At 29.0% G+C, this 19,740-nt stretch overlaps 1 protein-coding gene across 3 annotated transcripts; it reads left to right on the top strand.

Moving 5' to 3' along the window:
* Positions 1-923: 923 nt before the first annotated feature.
* Positions 924-15,730, top strand: Usp10 (ubiquitin specific protease 10). 3 transcript variants are annotated; one of them, XM_089222132.1, is made up of 11 exons: positions 926-1,327; positions 9,007-9,244; positions 9,323-10,651; positions 10,771-10,984; positions 11,051-11,279; positions 11,335-11,418; positions 11,493-11,657; positions 11,731-11,959; positions 12,665-12,724; positions 14,271-14,515; positions 14,619-15,730. In XM_089222132.1, exons 1-10 carry the CDS (start codon positions 1,307-1,309, stop codon positions 14,489-14,491), a joined length of 2,790 nt encoding a protein of 929 aa, XP_089078258.1. In that variant the 5' UTR covers positions 926-1,306; the 3' UTR covers positions 14,492-14,515; positions 14,619-15,730. The 3 variants fall into 3 exon arrangements, with proteins under 3 accessions (XP_089078259.1, XP_089078258.1, XP_089078260.1); XM_089222134.1 differs by having other exon boundaries at positions 931-1,327; positions 9,341-10,651; XM_089222133.1 differs by having other exon boundaries at positions 924-1,327; positions 14,271-15,730.
* Positions 15,731-19,740: the final 4,010 nt, after the last annotated feature.

The raw sequence follows: 19,740 nt of genomic DNA, 5'->3' as shown, positions 1-19,740 counted from the left end.
GGCTTCGAAATGTATTTCTTTATCATGAAAATAAATTAATAATCTGTCATAATATTGGGTAATAATAATAATGTAATTATTTTTATGGGTATCAATGCATAATATTATTAGGACGATTAGTGGCATTGGCACTTGGTCAGTGGTAACTAGGAACAGTAGGCAGTGCCCTAATCATGGCGCGAGCCCACGTCTTCACAATCGTATCAAAGTATCATGATGGACTATCAGCATCAGGAGTTCAGGACTCGAACGACAAGAATTCGCTGACTTAAGGCAGGTCAGAAGCAGAACACGGGATACGGAAGCATTGCCGTCTGCCAAACATCGGAACATTCATAAATCTTGTTATTGTAAGTTGTAACCTTGCAACACAATACAGTATACACAACAAAATCGTAACCTCAAAAAATAATTAGATCATCAACATTTTGCAGCTGTTCGATCATGGAACAGAAAACGTAAAACACGTTTTCCGTCGACCGGCTGGCGAGACATGTAATATTGTCGACCACAGACTAATAAGAATAATTCTTATTACTAAGAAAATTCTTATTACTTTGTGTTGTTAACGGGCGGAATGATCAGGAAACACAAGTACGACTGACTGGAAAACTTAATTGGTTGGCTGATAAGTAAACCGGCGTTTTCCCGGTCACCGCGTCGCTTGTTTTCTTCTCCAAGACAATCTGCGTGACAACCGCCGTGATGGTATCTGCAATTGGTCGCCACTTACCAAGGTCGCCATTAGTGGGCCAATCGTGTATCCCGTACTGTCAGTAAAACGACCGGCTGGCTGTGTGGGAGCAGCACCGGTGGCGAACAGCGCTGTATATGCCGTGCGGAACAAACGAATGAAAAGGGCACACACATACACACTCGCACTGACAGGGCACAAACTACTGTTGTTAACACACACTTACACACATGCGACTTTAAATATACTATTTATATATGTATTATGTAGTTTTTTTTTATTATTCCCTCCCAACAACTTCTCTGTCACGCGCACTCGGCTCTCTCTGTCTTTCCGTCGGCTGCTCGCGTTCGTACACCACTATACAGTACACGCTACAATCATTTTCTTCGTATTCATTGCGATGTCTCATCCCGTGTTGCGCGCTAACGTTTCGCGTCGTAACGTACCGTTTGCCGATTTACTCGTCATCGCCGTTGCCGTCGAAGTTACTGCCGCCGAAAGATTGTGAAAAACAATACCATGGAATGGTAGTGCGGAACGCCACTGTTACGGACCGCCGCCGTCATCGCCTCCGCCACCGCCGCCACCACCACCAACGCGGCGACGACAATGGACAACAGTGCGACCCAGGTACACGTTTTGTTTTTTTATTTTTCATTTGAGCGCACCTACTTTTCCGTACGTTCTGTTTAAATCATTTCGGTGGACGTTTCTCCCTCATGCGGGAGTTTGCGTGTCCGGAGGAACACGTGGTGCCCCGCGACGTTGGCGTATTCGGCTGGCGGCTGCTGCTACTGCTGCCCTCGTCACTGGATCCGACGGACACCCAAAATACGTCGCGTAGTCTATGCACATGACCGGGTGGGCTGCCGTGTCTTGGGTAACGTTGGTCACGGTAGCTGTGACGCTAGCCGATGTCTGATATCGTCCCCTAGAATGTTGAACATATGGTCACCGGCAGTTTATAAATGATCAGGGAATGTGCACTCTAGGTGGCCGACCATACATGCCTTTCACGTTATCGTTTTGCGTTTTATTTTGTTTTTTGAGGTTAGGTAATAGGTATGTATTCGGTTCATACTTGGGCATATATGTAACATTCAGTATTAAGCTCATCTTAGATAGCTTTAAAAATTTTCCTACATTGCTATCCATATCGAATCGGGTGTCAAATGTCGGTCAATCGTTTTTCTGCTAATTTCGGGCACATGACTCAAATGTAGACTTACCACCTTAAATCTCCTTTCGTAACAGAATGTCTGTTGGTTTGCATTAATCTTTTTTTTCACTTATCTAATCGTCACCTTGATGAAAATTGACGACTACGCAGCGGTCTGTCAATATCCCTAAGTTATGAGTATGCTTTGTTTTTAATCAACATTGAATATTACATTTGGAATTCAAATATTAACGCAACACAACATATTTTATTGGCTATTAGCCATCGATACATACCAATGTCTGATGGGTATTGTTAAAGTCATAAAAGTTAATTTTAACTATAGGTATCTTATACTTAACATTGCTCAATAATACTGCTATTCACCATTTAATTCTTTATCATATACAGTATCATTGTCTGTTAGCTGCAGAGTACCATGGTACTTATTTAAATATAATATTTAATTTTCTAAGTAAAAATATTCACTAGGTAGGTTAGGTTTTTAAGGTTATGTTTCTTTTATTAGTATATTTTTTAAACATTTTTAAACTTATGATCTCAGTTATATACCAACACACAGTAGGTAAGTAATAACACTAATAACTACAAAGTGTAATCGAGAATTAGATTAATAATTTTAATTTTCGTTTCCCAATATTAGTATGTGATAAGTTAAGAGGACACTACACGACCATTTATTGTCTCCGTCTTACAAGTGCTTAACATGGCAAATTTACGTTCAGCAGATCACGTTTAGCTCCCTCTGTTTAAAAATTAAAGTGAATCGACCTATTATGAAACTTGATGGTAAGAACATTATCTGAGTTTGTAAGTTGGTTTTTTACGATAATTCAATTTTTAAGTGAGTATGAGCATTTTTATGGTTTCTTATATATGCATAACTTTTTACAAAATTGAAATATCGTAAAAAACCAACGTACAAACACAGATAATGTTCTTATAATCAAGTTTCATGATAGGTCGATTCACTGTAATTTTTTAATTAAAGGAGCTAAAAGTATTCCGCTGAGCGTAAATTTGGTATATTATGCACTGGTAAGATGGAGACAAAAAATTCCACTGTTACATACTCTTAATGAGTGAAGTTATGTGATATTTAGTTTTGACCATGTGTCCATGCCCATAAAATATTCATCCACATTTGAGTCAGCATTTAGTAATTAAAAGTTACTACAAGCGTTACAAAAGTGGTAAATTAAGCTTTATTATTTCTTAGGTATCGTTTTGGTACTCAAGAAAGGTAGATGATTTTCTGACAGTTGACCTTCACTTATTGTGTTTGGGTCAGAATAGCGAAAATTACATGTACCTATCTACCAATGTCATTGATTTCCACAACTATGTAACTCATCTATCTAACTGGTTAAAATTTCAATTAACAACTATATTATAAAGATGATAACAGTACCTATGCATTTATAATTGGTTCTTATATTTTTTTTTAATGAAATTATATAACATTTAATACATACTTTGCCTATAGCTAGTTAATTAGTTGTTTATTATATGTATCTTTATTAATAATAAGGAGGATTGGATTAATTCGGCCAACCTAGTTTTTCGTATTTTACTATCCAACTTGCAAACCTATTATCAACAACTTCCATACAACCTTGTATTATGGTTTGTGCAAGTCAAACATTTAGTTTCCATTTCTCAAACTTTAAGTTCGTGTTTTTTGTCAGCATCCTCTCATTACCTAAACAGCCCACTTAGTTTAACTCAGTTACTGTTTGGTCTACTTCTGGACCCCGGGTAGTAAACCACTATAATTTATTTGGTAATGTTTAGGTACATTTCTAATGATAACATGAGAAAAAGTTAAAAGAAAAGAAAAAATTTGTTAGGTTGTTACTTATGAATAGGGTTAGGATGTTTATGACCTTAAAAATACTAAAAAATGCATGCAAATATGCACAATAAATATCAAAATATGCTCTTAAAAAAAATTAAATATGACATTTTAAATTTTATTTCTAATCCGAAATGTATTTAAAATTAATTTATAACTTTAAACTTAAATACAAATATATAAAAATGTGATATTTTGAAATTAAAAACATGTAAGTAATAAAGATAAGTTGAATATATACTACGGGTTTCATATTTTCTCATTTGCATTAAATGTGAAACTAACTGTGCCTACCTTTGGGTTATTACTGAGGTTTATATTGTATTTAAGTTATTTTTTGGCGAAATATGCATTTATTTACTATAGATTTGGCCAAATATGCATTTATTCATAAAAATCCCTAAATATGCAAAAATATGCAAAATAAAATTGAATGTATCTGATTCTATGCCGCACAAAACAAATTTATAAACTTGGTCTGCAAAGTGCACGACTAAAAGAAAAAATATGCAAAAGTCATAAACATCCTAATCCTACTTATGAATGAAATAAAACAAATTGTTTATATCAATTAAACTCCTGTATTTTATACTTAATATAGTGATAATAGAATAATTAGCTATCAATCTGAACCTAAATAAAGAGGTTAGGTTAAAACTACTTAAAAGTTTAAATTAAAAAATTCAGTTGTTTTACTATATAAAAAATTAACTTTATTTATATTTATGTTTGGGTATATTGAGGGGTATATAGATTTTTTTTATCTATGTTATACAAACTTTATCCATTATTGCTAAATAAGTTTTTGAATAAGTTGTAAATTAATTAAAACACATAAGTAATATTAGGTATAGCTCAGAGGTATTCATACTTTTTCAGCATGCGGCTCCTTTGGGTGTTCACAATATGTTTACGGCTCCCAAATTATTATGAAAAAATTGAAACAACACACGGATACAATATGGGTGATAATTACAATGACTTTAGTACTAGAAATAAAACTACATAGTAGTATATTATATATGTATGTTCACAGCCAGCTTTTCCATGGTAAAAATTTTTTTTCAAGCAGAAAATTCTCACTTGGAGCACACTGATTTACCGCAATACACAATACGGTGATTACACAAGATTGTCCACCTATTTGCACTTTACACAAAAATATTTAGCGTATCAACTATTTTTTTTATTAGATTTTCAGTTTTTTTTTAATTTTTATAAAAAAAGTTTATTAATAATTTGTTCTTCACTTGAAATATTATTTTTATAAAAATTAGCGATATTTGATTGAAAAAATTTAAAAAAACGGAAAACAAAAGTTGATACGGTAAATATTTTTGTGTAAGAGGCAAATAGACGGACAATTTTATGTAATCACCGTATCGTGTTACGTGGTAAATCGGTGTTCTCGGAGGTGAACATTTTCTCTTAAACAAGTTTTTTTACCGCGTAAAAGCTGGCTGTGATTACATAAAATTGTCCGTCTATTTGCCTCTTACACAACAAAATTTTTACCGCATCAACTATTTTCTTATTAGATTTTCTGTTTTCTTATTTTTTCAATCAAATATCACTAATTTTTATAAAAATAATATTTCAAATAAAGAACACAAATTACCTATTTAATAAACTTTTTTATAAAAATTTAAAAAAACTGAAAATCTAATAAAAAAATAGTTTATACGGTAAATATTTTTGTGTAAGTGGCAAATAGGTGGACAATCTTGTGTAATCACCGTATTGTGTATTTTTACCGTGGAAAAGCTGGCTGTGAACATACAAATATATACTACTAAAACTTCAAATGTTTGAATCGTAAGGTGTGTCGGTTTCATTTCAATAATGATTGCAGATAATATTTATAATAATTATACAGGACCTAGGTATGATGTTGGTTTTCGGTGCTTTGACGCGGCTCCCTTTGCAAACTCTTGCTACGCCCCTGGAAGCCACAACGCACAGTTTGAATACCTCTGGTATAGCTTATAGTTAAAATTTATTTAGTCAATACTATAATAGTTAACTCCTTAATATAGGTACTAAAACACTGTCGATTAGTTATTTTTCATACAATATTCATGTTTAAATATCATTCACAATAATATGTTAATTTTAACTGATTACAATTTCCTTTGAAAAATTCATAAATTAATACTATAGCTTATATTTAGGTACCTACATTTACTTTTTTTTTAAATATTTTACATATAAGTTATTACAGAATTTTATTTCTTAAGAATACTTTGTTTACTCTACAGATACTTCAGTGCTATTTAAATCTTAGATAGAGTACAATATGAAAGATACTTATATTTAATTTAACGCTGTATCTAGAGCACTGAGCCGGTTCCATAGTAGACCCCCAAGCGCCCAGTCACAATGTAGAACACTGGTATATATAACCATGTGTATAATTGATATGATATCATGGCTGTGGTTTTATAAGTTACTTGTTCTTATAATTTTAATAATATAGTAAATATATATATATAATATAATTAATCACAAATATTAATCGGCAGTACAAATACCGATATTCAGTAGATAATATATTATAACATGTATAATAAAGAATTAAGTAAATTTTATTTCTACTGTGCATATAAATTTTCTCTTTAATTTATTAATAACTTTAGCTAAGTCGTTCTTTGAATAACGATTCCTAAATAATACACTAGTAAAAGCACTAAGTTAAATTATTGTTTTTCTTAACAGCTGTTGTACGAATATTGGATAAATTCTATAGAGTAAATTTTTTTGTTTGCCTTAAGGTCCATAAATTCTAATACAATCACCTCAGTTTCTGGTTTTAATTTTCCTTGGTTTGGGAGGTGACTATACCTATAAAGTTCTTGATATTTCATGGTTAGATTTTTGTTAATATTTTTAATTTTTAATAATTTTCCATTTTCCGATGCCTTTAAATAAAGACTAATTTTATAGCCTTGGCGCATTATACTTATATAATTTAAATTTTCATTTTTAAAAATCAAATATATATATGTTTAATTTATGCATTATATTTATGGGTTTAATAAATGTACTTACGATGTCACACGTTCGTCAAGACAAATTTTTTTGTTTACCTATGCCACCATCTATGCAGCAAAATTGTATGTAATAATATTTCAACTCTTTAGACGTGGTGCTATCCTACCATTAGGGTATATAGCGTTGATTGAATCAAGTGTTTTGCACACTTTTGTAAAATTATTATTTTTGCAGACTAAAAAACTTATCAAATCCTTCAAATGAGGTGAAGGTATCTTCCAGCTTCATTATTATTTATTAGTGAGTAGTAAGTTAGTAACCTAACCTATTATTTAACACTTTAAAACACTGTATGACTGGATAGACTTGTATAGATGGATTAGTACAGATTGTATTATCTACACAGCTAAAATGCTAGTCCAAGGTTATTACTATGGTAAAATCAAATAAACAATTTAAATTTGTCTAATATTACGTTTAAAATTAAGCACCTGATATTATTCTAGGTGCTTGGTGCTATAGACACAGTGTTAATTTAACCAAGTTAAATATTATCCACGTTTGAGTCAGCTATTGCCTATTTGTGATGACATTTTTACTATTTAGCGTTACAAATGTGGCAAACAAATTATTTCCAACTATTAATTGTCGTTTTGATAATTTGATGGTAGAATAATTTTCTGACAGTAGATATTTCATTTGTTTTAATATATGATATATCAGAATAAAGAAAATAACAGTTAACTTATTAAAATTAATGATTATTTAAAACCTATGTTTTCAAGAACTTTTTTGAAATGTATTAATAGCAAGTTTAAAAATATAATATTAATAAAACAGTATTTACGTGGTATTAGATATTATATAGAGTACCTATTACCTAAATTTTAATTTTTTTATTTGTATGTGTTAAGTATCCATCTTTTGCACTTAGATTATCTAACATCTTGTGTACAATTTCTGAATATGTATTTTAAATTTTAATTCTTCATAACATTTTCTTGAAATCAACTACTATTTACATTTTTAAATTCTTAACATTTAAAAATTGAAAGCTATTTTTGAAAGACTTATGAGTACAATTAAAAAATTGTAACAATTGTTTGTACCTAAATTAACTTAATATATTAAAAAAATTTCAGAAAAACTATCCATTTACGAGTCTGTTATACAGGGTGATTCTTTTAAGTGGGTACACTAATTATCTGGAAAAGTATTTACTTTTTTCAAAATATTTTTTTACATGGTTTCAAGTTGTTAAAAAACCAACATTTTATTAAAAAGTTATATTTTTAAATATATTTTATCCTTATCATTTTTTAAGTTTTTTACTTTTTTGAATGACAACATAGAGTTTTAATTTCATATTCCAAAGCAGAATATTTTGATTCATAAAAATAAAATTTAGGGCTAGTAGTTTTTGAGTATTTAAAGTATTTAAAGTTTAGATCGGCAGAGTGGAGTGGTACGGGGTTACCCCGCAAAATGTTTGTCCACTACTCCGATTGTCTAAACTTTAAATACATATAACTCATAAACTACTCATCCTAAATTCGATTTTTATGAATAAAAATACTTGGAAAAATATTCTGCTTTGGAATATGAAATTAAAACTATGTTGTCATTCAAAAAAGTAAAAAACTTAAAAAATGATAAGGATAAAAAATATTTTAAATATAATTTTTAATAAAAACGTCGGTTTTTTAACAACTTAAAACCATGTAAAAAAATATTTTGAAAAAAGTAAATACTTTTCAAGATAATTAATGTACCCACTTAAAAGAATCGCCCTGTAAATTGTTATATTGTACAATCTGCAAAAGATATGTTTATCTTAGTGGAAAATTTTTTTATTTTTTTTATTTTCACTAGTTATATACAATCTGTATCATTAATAGAATAAAAATATGTGCTAAAAGTACATTCACAGGAATATAATTTGTTAAAAGGAGCCACTCATTGATGACTCATTCAATGGTTACTTAATAATTACTTTTAACAATATTTTTTTTATTTTTTTTTTATTTTAAAATTTAAAATTTTTTTTATAACAAATCGCTTTAGACGCCTCGAGAGATTACCTGGTATGGTACCTAATTTTTTGATAAGTGGATTCGAATGAACGTTTAGGTGGTTGAAAAATCTTTTATAGAAACATTTGAATTCCTCAGCTACCTATTGTTTTTAGTTTTGGTCTGAATGAATGGGAAAAAAAAGTGGAAAATAACTAAGATTTGCCCCTTTATAACAATTCTGTAGTGATTATTTCTTCAATTTGTTTAGGAGTTTGAGTTCCTTGATTTCACAGACATTAATGACATGGAACGTGGCAGATTGCTGCACATGCTATATTCTGCACGGAACGAGTCATGGGTGTCTGGTGAAGATGGATTCAAGCATCCTGATTTTCCATGGACTTTTCGCGGTACTCAACCTCAGACACTTCCTCCGCCAGGTTTAATGAACGAAGTAGGCAATATCACACATATTTCTGATTGGAATACAGCAGCAGATGAATATGGTATGTTCGCCATATATTTTTTCTCCTTTTTTAATTTTACTTATCTAAAATATAGTACTTAAAATTGCGTAATAATAGATTGTGTTTATCCAACAGTTAATGGTGATACAGAACCTGAGAACCCTGTGATGATAAATGGTGGAAATTTTGTTCCTGGTCCTCCACCACCAGTTTATCAAATGGTGCCTAATCCTCCAGTGTATATGGGAAACGTACCGCCAGTACATGGATATGTCCCATCTCAAATATCGCCGTATCAACAACCAATGTATCCTGGACCAGAACCTCCTATGGACCCAAATCTTAGGCGACCAAATATTTCTAGGAATCCAAAAGGAATTCCTCCTCCGCCAAATGTGAAACGAAATAATGATATAACTTATCGACATCCAGACAATATGGAAATGGCCAATTATCAATCACCTCCAACATATATTGCTGTCCCTCCTCCACATTATTATTATTCACCTCAAAATAGCCCATTATACTTGCCCCCTCACCATGGGCATCCAACATATCCCATGTACCCTCATCCACATCCTACTTTATACAATCCATACCAACAACCTGGTCCTCCTATGTACCACTCACCACCAGCTGGTCAAGTACCTCAACAACCCCTTTTAGTCGAATCATGCAAACCTAATATTAATCCAATTCCACCAGTGCATAATATTTATCCTCAAGTACCAGAAAATGTTAATGAGACTCCAGTGGATCCAGAAATAATATCAATACCACAGGATAAAGAAGAAGAATTACAAGTACAACCTGACTGTGTTGAAGTAATTGAAATTTTACCAGAGGGAACAAGGGCAAGGGATGAACGATTAGTTATTGTGAGTGAAGTGCCTATTGTTGTAGAAACAATTCCGCCGGTTGAGTCTCCTGAAAAAATTAAAGAACCCCAATCTAATAAAACAAAAAAAAAAAAAGAACCTGCCCCAACTATTCCTTCAGATGTGATACAAGAAATTCATAAGCCCGAGAAGGAAGAAACTAAAACTGAAGATGTTACTCCTGTTGTAGAATTAAAAGAAGAAACTCCTTTAAACCAAGAGCAGGCTTCTTTGTCTTCTATTCCTCCTGTAGTTGTACCTGAAGTCCAAGATACTGAACCTGTAAAACCTGTTTTTAAAACATGGGCAGGACTATTTACTGGATGTACTAGTACAAGTAATGATAAAGTTTTCACACTACATGGTAGTAGTCAACCAACTACCACCATCAGTACAGAATCTATAATTATGCCTTCAAGAACTTTACCTGATAATGCAATTCGAACATCAGTATTTGTAACCAATAACAACCAAAAACAAACATTACCAGTTAATAAACCTAGACCATCAAGTAGCAATTCTATATCTAATGTTGATGATAATACATTGAATTTACAAAGATTAGGTGGTAAGTTACATTTTCATTGTTTAAATATTAGTTAGTGGATATATATATATATATATATATATACACACATACACATACACATACACATACCTATTAATGTGATGTTATTTTTTGTTCAGAATTTCTTTCGATTTATAATTTGGACCATAAAACTGCTCATCTACAACCTCGAGGTTTGACTAATCGTAACACACGTTGTTATATAAATGCTACATTGCAGGCTTTGTTAACATGCCCTCCTTTTTTTAACCTCATGAGAAGTGTACAATTTAAACTCAAAAATAGAAACAATCGAGGACAGCAAAAATCTCAGACACCAATTTTAGAAAGCATGTATGTTATACTAGTATATTAAATGTTTATCACAATTGTAAATAATAACATAAATTTGAATTTTAGGGTGCAATTTATTGGAGAATTTCAACAATTAAGCATTAAAAATGGTAGAACTACTCAACAGCAACGTCAAGCTACATCTGTAGCTACTCAAGAAACACCTGATACTGGTCCACCATTTGAACCAAGTTATGTTTATAAAATATTACCAGCTTTTGAAGAAGGCCGCCAAGAAGATGCTGAAGAGTTCATGAGTTATCTTCTTAATGGAATTAATGATGAAATGATAGAAGTAAGTATCGAGATTCTTATTTCCATGCATTTGTTAAACATCATACTATTTTCAGCTAATAAAAATGAGCAAATCTAACATAAGCAATGGTGAAACACAAGCCGAAGTAGATCCTATTGATAATAACAATGAATGGAAGGTTTGTACTTGTAGTTTTTCTTATATATATTGTTAACTTAATTTTTTGTGGATTTGTACTTAACGTTATTTCAGGAAGTTAATGGTAAACATAAGATGGTTACCAGAAGAACGGTTATGGAAAAAACTCCTTTGTCAGAGATCTTCCGTGGACAGCTACGTACTCGCACAGTGAAGAATGGTGAAAATGAACCGACTGAAAATATTGAACCATTCTTCACACTTAAACTAGACATTGAGGTTTATATTCTTTCTGTGAACAAATAAATGATAATATCCATCTTGTTTTGTACATAATATATATGAATTTTAGAAAGCAAAATCTGTTCGTGAAGCTTTGGACATGCTAGTCAATAAAGATACACTCGAAGGATTAACTTGTCCGAAAACCAACCGAGAGGTAGATGCATACCAACAAGTTACTATTGATGAACTGCCGTATGTCTTACTATTGCATCTCAAATGTTTTGAATACAAGCAACAAAAACTGACTAAAATTGTGAAAAATGTTGAGTTCTCTGTTGATCTTAAAATTGAACCAAGTAAGTGGTCATTTTATTACATCACAACTTCCATATTTCTTTTTTCTTCAAATCTATTTTGTATTTCATAAGATTTGTTTTTGAAATTTGGGTACATAAATTTGACTCTTAAGAGTAGCCTTTGCGTACATTTATATTCAAAAGCTTAGTGAAGTGTCATACAAATATTTTAGTTTCATAATTTTGATTACATTAGATTTCTGTCCACTTTTGTCTACTTATAGTTAAATATTGAATTTTAAATTGTGTATCAAAGTGGAAGATCAAAACTATTTCCTGACAGTTGACTCATTTTGAACAATAATACCTTATGGTTAGACTAAAAAAATTACATTCTTCATTGTGTTTGTGTTATTATATTCAACTAAAATAAATTTAATTTGGTAATGCACAAATATAAGATAGAATTATTACTAATAAAACCAATAAATTATATTTAGGATACCATTGAATTTTTCATTAATTGATTGTTTATCTAGTATAAATATTAATTAAGAAAAACATTAATAGTTTGTGTATTTTAATTTAATCGACATAACTTTTACTAATAATTTTATATTGCGATTTATTAAAAATGTACAGTAATTATATTATATGTTAGATTACATGTAATAGTAAGTTATATGGTCTACATTAATATTATTCCTGTGTTGGTGTGAAATAACATCACTAGAAATATAAAATTTCAAATGTTTTTATTTGCAGGGCTCATATCAAAAAATTCCAAGATTAACATGAAAACTAGACAGTATAAGCTCTTTGCAGGTAAATACATCCTAACCTAACCTATTGTAATTATGAATTGCCAATTAAGACCCCGTTTTATTTAAGCCGGCCCTAACAACTATATTTTGTTGTATGAGTGTGCTAAGAATGGGTATATTATCTTCGGTTTGTGTGTATGGAATTTTTCTAATTATGAATTTTTCTAAAGAAATAGCTGAAACAATAACTTATGAGTGTTTTTTATATTTGATTCTCAGCTGAATTATGTTTTCACCCCGTTTTATTTAAGCCGGCCCTTACAACTATATTTTGTTGTGTGGGTGTGCTAAGAATGGGTATATTATCTTCGGTTTGTGTGTATGGAATTTTTCTAATTATGAATTTTTCTAAAGAAATAGCTGAAACAATAACTTATGATTGTTTTTTATATTTGATTCCCAGCTGAATTATGTTTTCACCCCGTTTTATTTAAGCCGGCCCTTACAACTATATTTTGTTGTGTGGGTGTGCTAAGAATGGGTATATTATCTTCAGCTTGTGTGTATGGAATTTTTCTAATTATGAATTTTTCTAAAGAAATAGCTGAAATAATAACTAATGATTGTTTTTATATTTGATTCCCGGTTGAATTATGTTTTCACCCCGTTTTATTTAAGCCGGCCCTTACAACTATATTTTGTTGTGTGGGTGTGCTAAGAATGGGTATATTATCTTCGGCTTGTGTGTATGGAATATTTCTATTCATGAATTATTCTAAAGAAATAGCTGAAACAGTAACTATTGATAGTTTTAATATAAGTACTCCTTGGTTTGAGTACACAAATTTTGTTTCCATCAGATTTTTATTGGTTACTTAAAAACATAAACCTATCTGATCCTTGTTGAAGAAATATATTGAGTAGCGTGCTGTGGTTTATATTTGATTCTCAATTCAATTGTATTTTTAAGCCAGTTCATATTTTTTTGTATGAATATACCTGATTATCTTTGGTTATTATTATATAATACAGAATTTTTTTTATACTAACAAATCACTAGTATTTTAAAACTGTTAACATAGTTCTCAATTGCTGAATTATTTTTCTCATTTTATTCCAGTGTATGTAAAATTGTATTTTTTGAAAAAGTATATTTAGATAAAATATGATGTTTTGAGTTTCTGTGTTTAAAAATTCATTTTATTTAAATTGGTTCTTAAGATGTTGCACTCACATGTGTTGTCTCTGTCTTACACATATAACATGGAAAATTTTTGTTTACCAGTAGTTTCAATGGTATGCAGTGTGTTTTTATAAATCAATTGACCTGTTGAAGGTTGGATAGTTATCTATGGCCTTACATACGCTATGAAGGTATTATAATTCAATAAGTGATGATGTTTTTGAAACTGTACATTTTAAAATGATATTAACTTACTTTAAAATGATTATTTCATTAAAAGCCTATGTTGGCCTATGTTGTATGTTGTATGGTGGCTTCCAACAATTATAAGCTCAATGTTCAATTAAATATTTTATAAAATGAACTTGTAATACAATAAATATCCAGTATTAACTTTCATTTTTTCTTTAAATTATATTTCCAGTTGTTTATCATGATGGTAAAGAGGCAAACAAAGGTCACTACTTTGCTGATGTATTCTATGTGGCGCTTGGTAGATGGTTACGGTTTGATGATGCATCAGTACGTTTTGTCACCGACAAAGAAGTTTGTCAGCCAAAACCCCCATGCATGCCATATTTGCTGTACTATAGAAGAAATGACACAATTGCTGCACTCTCTGGATTTGATAATAAAGGCAGATAGTTCGTTATTTTTGCAGACATTTTGGTATGTATTTTTTGCTGGGCCACATGTATGAATTTGCATGAATATTTTTGAAGTACATAACCTTTTTTATTATTATTATTTATGTTAATTAATTATTTTTTAGATGTATAATTATCAAAATGAAAACCCCTTAGTGAGATACATAATATTTCTTATGGATAGATATTTATACTTAGTTGGCCTTCATAGACATTGGGGGTTATTTTTTCTCTATGTTGAATCATATTAACACAGGGTTACTTTAAACAAAAATGTTTTTATTATTATTATTTATTAAAATAAAAATAATAATAGTTGTATTGTCTGCCGACAAATTTGTTAGTTTTTCTCTTAAAAAATACTGTCATTTTTTTTTTTAATGCGTATTTAAAGCGTGACATGTTAATGGTTAAGTAAAGTATAGTTTGTTTTTGCCTATTTTTGCAAGGCGATGTAACATATTATTATAAATATAAATGATACGAGACTAAAATTACTATTTTTTATTAACTCAATTATTTGTTAATATAAATACATTTTTTAATTACATTTTTTTTTTTTTTGTAAAGTATTAAATTATGTTTGTATATAAAAATTAATTGTAATGTAAAGTATCTTAGAGATTATTGAGTCATGTTTGATTTTTTTAATAATTAAAGAGAAATTAATGTGTATAATGATAATAACTAAGTGAATACTGAAACCCAATGGAAACATTGAATATATTTTTCAAAAATCATTGGCCTATTTTATATACATGTATTATTAACAATAATATATATGTATATATATAGTTCTATATCATTTCTTTTAATTTTTTAAATCATATGCTTCTAAAAATAGTTTAAATTGTTTAATTTACATTTTACTATCATGTTATTTATAAATTATTATTTTTTTTTCGAAAACATGTTTTGATTATACTAAAATAGAATCGTAATAATAATAACTCGTGTTAATGTCATTTATAATTTTTTAATGGGTTTAATTTATATTTCGATTTTTTTTTATTATTTTATTATTATTATTTGTGTAGTTACACACAAACTCAACGGTCATCTGTAAAATATAAGTGTCTTATTACAAATGTGAACTGGGACTATTGAGGGAAAAAAGCTAATCAGACATGTCCCATTAAATTATATAATTTATACTTTATTTAGTCACGACTGCAACTTTTATAACAAATTGTGAGCATAATATTAAATATATGCTTTATAAATTATTATGTTAACATTTCAGCTGTTTTGATGATTTTTTGTGACAAAATTCCTACATTTTCCTTCCTATTGATTATATTTTGATAATGAACGTCATAGTTTATTGAGTTGTTATTTTGTTACTCAGTATTGCGATACTTCATTTTTTTTGTTTGTCAAATAAGATAAAGTTTATCAATTTGTATTTGTACACTAGTAAATAGAAAACATTTTAATGTTAACTAAATATAATCTATTTTAAAAGAAAACACTAAGTTCAAAAATGAATATAGTTATCTGATAATGAGAAGCTTGATTATCACATTGACAAAAGTCAAAATATTGAAACTGTACAATATGTATTGTATTAACTAGGCTTGGTATATTTCAGAAACATTTTTTTACTAAACATTCAAGTTCTTGTCATCTTCTTTTCGGGGCTATCAGTTATTGGTCACTCCTAAGTAGTAAAATGAATTGGGTCAAAAATCTCATTTTCCCACACAATCTATGTTTCTATGAATCATAATTTTAATTTATTAGAACTCTATTTTTATACTTTTAATATAAACAGTGGTGTTTCAGAGTGGGTGAACGTTTTGAGTCACTAACTACAAAATTGAAATAATAATAGGAAGCTTACAAGTTAATAACTGCTTATCATTAAGAGTTTTTAAAATTGGGTTGGTTGGGAATTTAAATATTCAATGCAAAAAAATATGAAATTTAAAATGTATTAATGGATTACTGGATGGTATACCATCTAAAGGTTAATTACAACAGAAAATGAAGTCATACAACTAACGAAATTAATACTAACATTAATTCAATAAATGCAAAGCAATCAATGAGTAACCATTGAAGAAATTATACAGAGTGTCCCAAAGAGATCTGACATTCTGACAAAAGAAATAACTTGTTCTAATCAATATTTTTTAAAAATTTCTTTTAAATATAATCCATAGACACTTGCACTACATTTTTTTTTTTATTTTTTAATACTGAAAATAAAAAACTAAAAAATTGATAAAATTTTTTTTCGAAATATTCAATATAGCCAATTTGTAAATTTGATTTTCAAAAAAATTTGTATGGTAAAAACTTATTTAAGTAAAAAAGCTGATTTTTTAAATAGGTATCAATATTTTCCTTAGGTAAATTATAGTAATTTTTAGTTTATACATCACATATTATTAAAATAAATACAATAGAAAAAAATAATTAGATTTTAACACACTTATTTAAAAATGTTCTTATAAAATATTTTTAAAAACATTATTATTATTTGAAATTACAAGGTTTCTAACATAAACTAGATCGTAATTTACTTAACGAAAATATTGATATTTAAAAAAATTGTAAAAAATCAGCCATTTGACTTAAATAAGTGTTTTTACCATATAAATTTTTCTAAAAATCAGATTTACAAATTGGCTGTGTTGAATATTTCGAAAAAATTTTTATCAATTTTTAAGTTTTTTAGTTTTTTGTTTTCAGTATTAAAAAATAAAAAATGTAGTGCAAGTATACGAATTATATTTAAAAGACATTTTTAAAAAATATCGATTAGAACAAAAGTTATTTCATTTGTCAGAATGTCAGATCTCTGTGAGACACCCTGTATAATATGTTAACGAATCAGTGCTTGGAAATGAAAAATATTTAAGTTTTATTTCGTCAATAAAATTTTTTTTTAACTAATTGCAGCATTTATCTAAATTTATTTTGATTTTAAGTTTAAATCTACCCAAACACTAATACTATGATTTTCCGTGCTGTTTAATTATTTTCATTAAAAAGAAAAAAGTTATTGACACAGTTTTTTTATTGATATTTTAAGTTTAGGTTCAATAACATTAGATGTTTAAACGGAGAATAACAATTTTAGTTATTTTATTGTAATTTAAAAATATTTTTCATACTTCATACTTGAACTTTTAAAGAACTTATATTTTATATACATATATATGACATTAAAAAAATTAATAACATTAAGTATTATAGAAAACTTAATTATTAATTAATCTTAAAATTTACTTTGCTCAGGAATCTTTTTGTTTGCAATATAATATTGAATTAAAATTTAACATATTAATTACAGTCACCTATTAGACCACGTTCCACACAACACCTAATTTACTTCAAAATAGTATCCACCATCATTTTATTCATAGATGAACCAATTAAATATTAAATTCAAACAGTTAGAATTGAAGCTCCTACATGCTATATGTTTAATTTTTATTATAATTTACTTGTGAAAAGTTGAAGAAACATGACTTACAAAATTTCTTCAGAAAACTTAACAACAGGACCTGTTTATTATTATTTTGATTTTTATACATATTAATAAGTCATAATAAATAATCAATAAACATCCGTCCTTTCCTCCCCCAGGTATCTACTTACTCACCAAATTGTTTATATATTTCTCAAGCAACACAAACTATATAACAGCTGGTGGTGTTAAATCTAACCCAGTCAATGTGATTTCAAGTGTACAGTTACCACAAGGTTCATATTTAGCTCCTTTATTATACATAATATAATCAATTAATTAAATTTTATTAAAAAAATGTTTGCATTATCTGATTATTTCAACTAATAAATTTTCCCAACAATGCGCTTTTAATACAAAGTGGTCTTAGTATTTTGTAAGATATAAGTGTAAAATAAATTATAAAGTTATATCTTATACCATTATGACATTATCAGCTTCTGTGGGACTCAGGTTCCTCTGAGTGGCGGACTGGAACACTGCTACTGTGTATAAAATGATGCCTAGTCTGGTACAAAATAATTCACTAATTCACATGTTATATTATTAGTGTTAGAACCTCTTCCGTTTGTAAAATCTTATCCACTCCACTCAACTTAATTTTAAGTATTTGTAAATTATAAGTTATTAGTAGGGCAGACGACTTGTTGCTCTAAATATGCAAACCATGTAAAAACCCAATCATATTCACTTAAAATTTTTTAACACGAATGTACATTCCGCAGAACTGATTAAGACTAAATACTAAAATATTGTTGATTAATGATTATCATATCTAAAAACGTTTTTTAAATAAATCCTAATCGAATAAAAGCCCGCGTGTTACGCACAAAGCTGTGGTGTTGATGTCGCCTAGGAATAGTGTAAAACGTTAGATCATTATCGCTTGTACAAAAAATGCGTGCCCGTGCACACCATTAAACCATATTATACGATAAAAATTAAAAATAATAAATTTTTGTCCAACCATTTTGACTGTAGTGTTTGAAATTGAAATGTCACTGTAGAAAAATCGATTTAAGTTAAATATTATGTCTCAAAAAGTATAAAAAGTGTAAATTATGTATTTTAATGCAAAATGCATTAATATGTCCTTGGCAATGGTTTTCAAGTAGGTACAAAGTCCTTTTACATTAAAGAGTTAATAACTATTATTTTGCATTTTTATTATAAATTCATACTAATTATAATTTTGAATTAATTCGTTTAATGTTATGATTAAACTGAATTGGTAAATCAAGAAATGTTGATCTGTGGTTCTGTCCATTCATAATTTTTTGTTAATTGTATTATTTATAATTTGAAAACATCTATAACGTATTTATTTAACGACTGATATCTATTTGCGTCCAAGACTTAAACCAGTTAAAACTAATTAGTCAGTTATTGACTTGTTATATATACTCCGGCCCATGATAGTCAGATCGTAATCCGGTCATCACCCACCAAGGGTACCATTCCCACTACTCCACAACGTATTTATAGCGGTGAAGTTCGGTATATGAAAACAGGATCTATGCGCTGCAACAGACAGGTTTTTGTGGTCAGACTAAACTTATTGTGTTTATCTCGTGAGGATAGTATTTTTATTATCACAAGAATTGCTAAAATAATTTTTTTAGCCCACTCTTGGATATTTAAATTTAGTTCTTATTTATAACCCTTAACATATTAAACCACTCATTCAAAATTGTATTTTAATATATGGAAATACTTTTTTTTTTTAAATGGTATACCAGATTGTAATAGTTTATGATCACTTTGTATAA

Source organism: Diuraphis noxia, unplaced genomic scaffold (assembly GCF_037042655.1).
Source record: "Diuraphis noxia isolate RWA-SAM2 unplaced genomic scaffold, SU_Dnox_SAM2 contig0003, whole genome shotgun sequence".
Classification (NCBI taxonomy): Eukaryota; Metazoa; Arthropoda; class Insecta; order Hemiptera; family Aphididae; genus Diuraphis; species Diuraphis noxia.
This window is presented reverse-complemented; position numbering and strand designations above follow the sequence as displayed.

Bases quoted from the DNA above. Each gene is read 5' to 3' on its own strand.
- Usp10 (XM_089222133.1), top strand. From the start codon at position 1,307: ATGGACAACAGTGCGACCCAG. The intron at 1,328-9,006 runs GTACACGTTTTG...CAATTTGTTTAG, and splicing joins TGGACAACAGTGCGACCCAG to GAGTTTGAGTTCCTTGATTT. The intron at 11,280-11,334 runs GTAAGTATCGAG...TACTATTTTCAG, and splicing joins TTAATGATGAAATGATAGAA to CTAATAAAAATGAGCAAATC.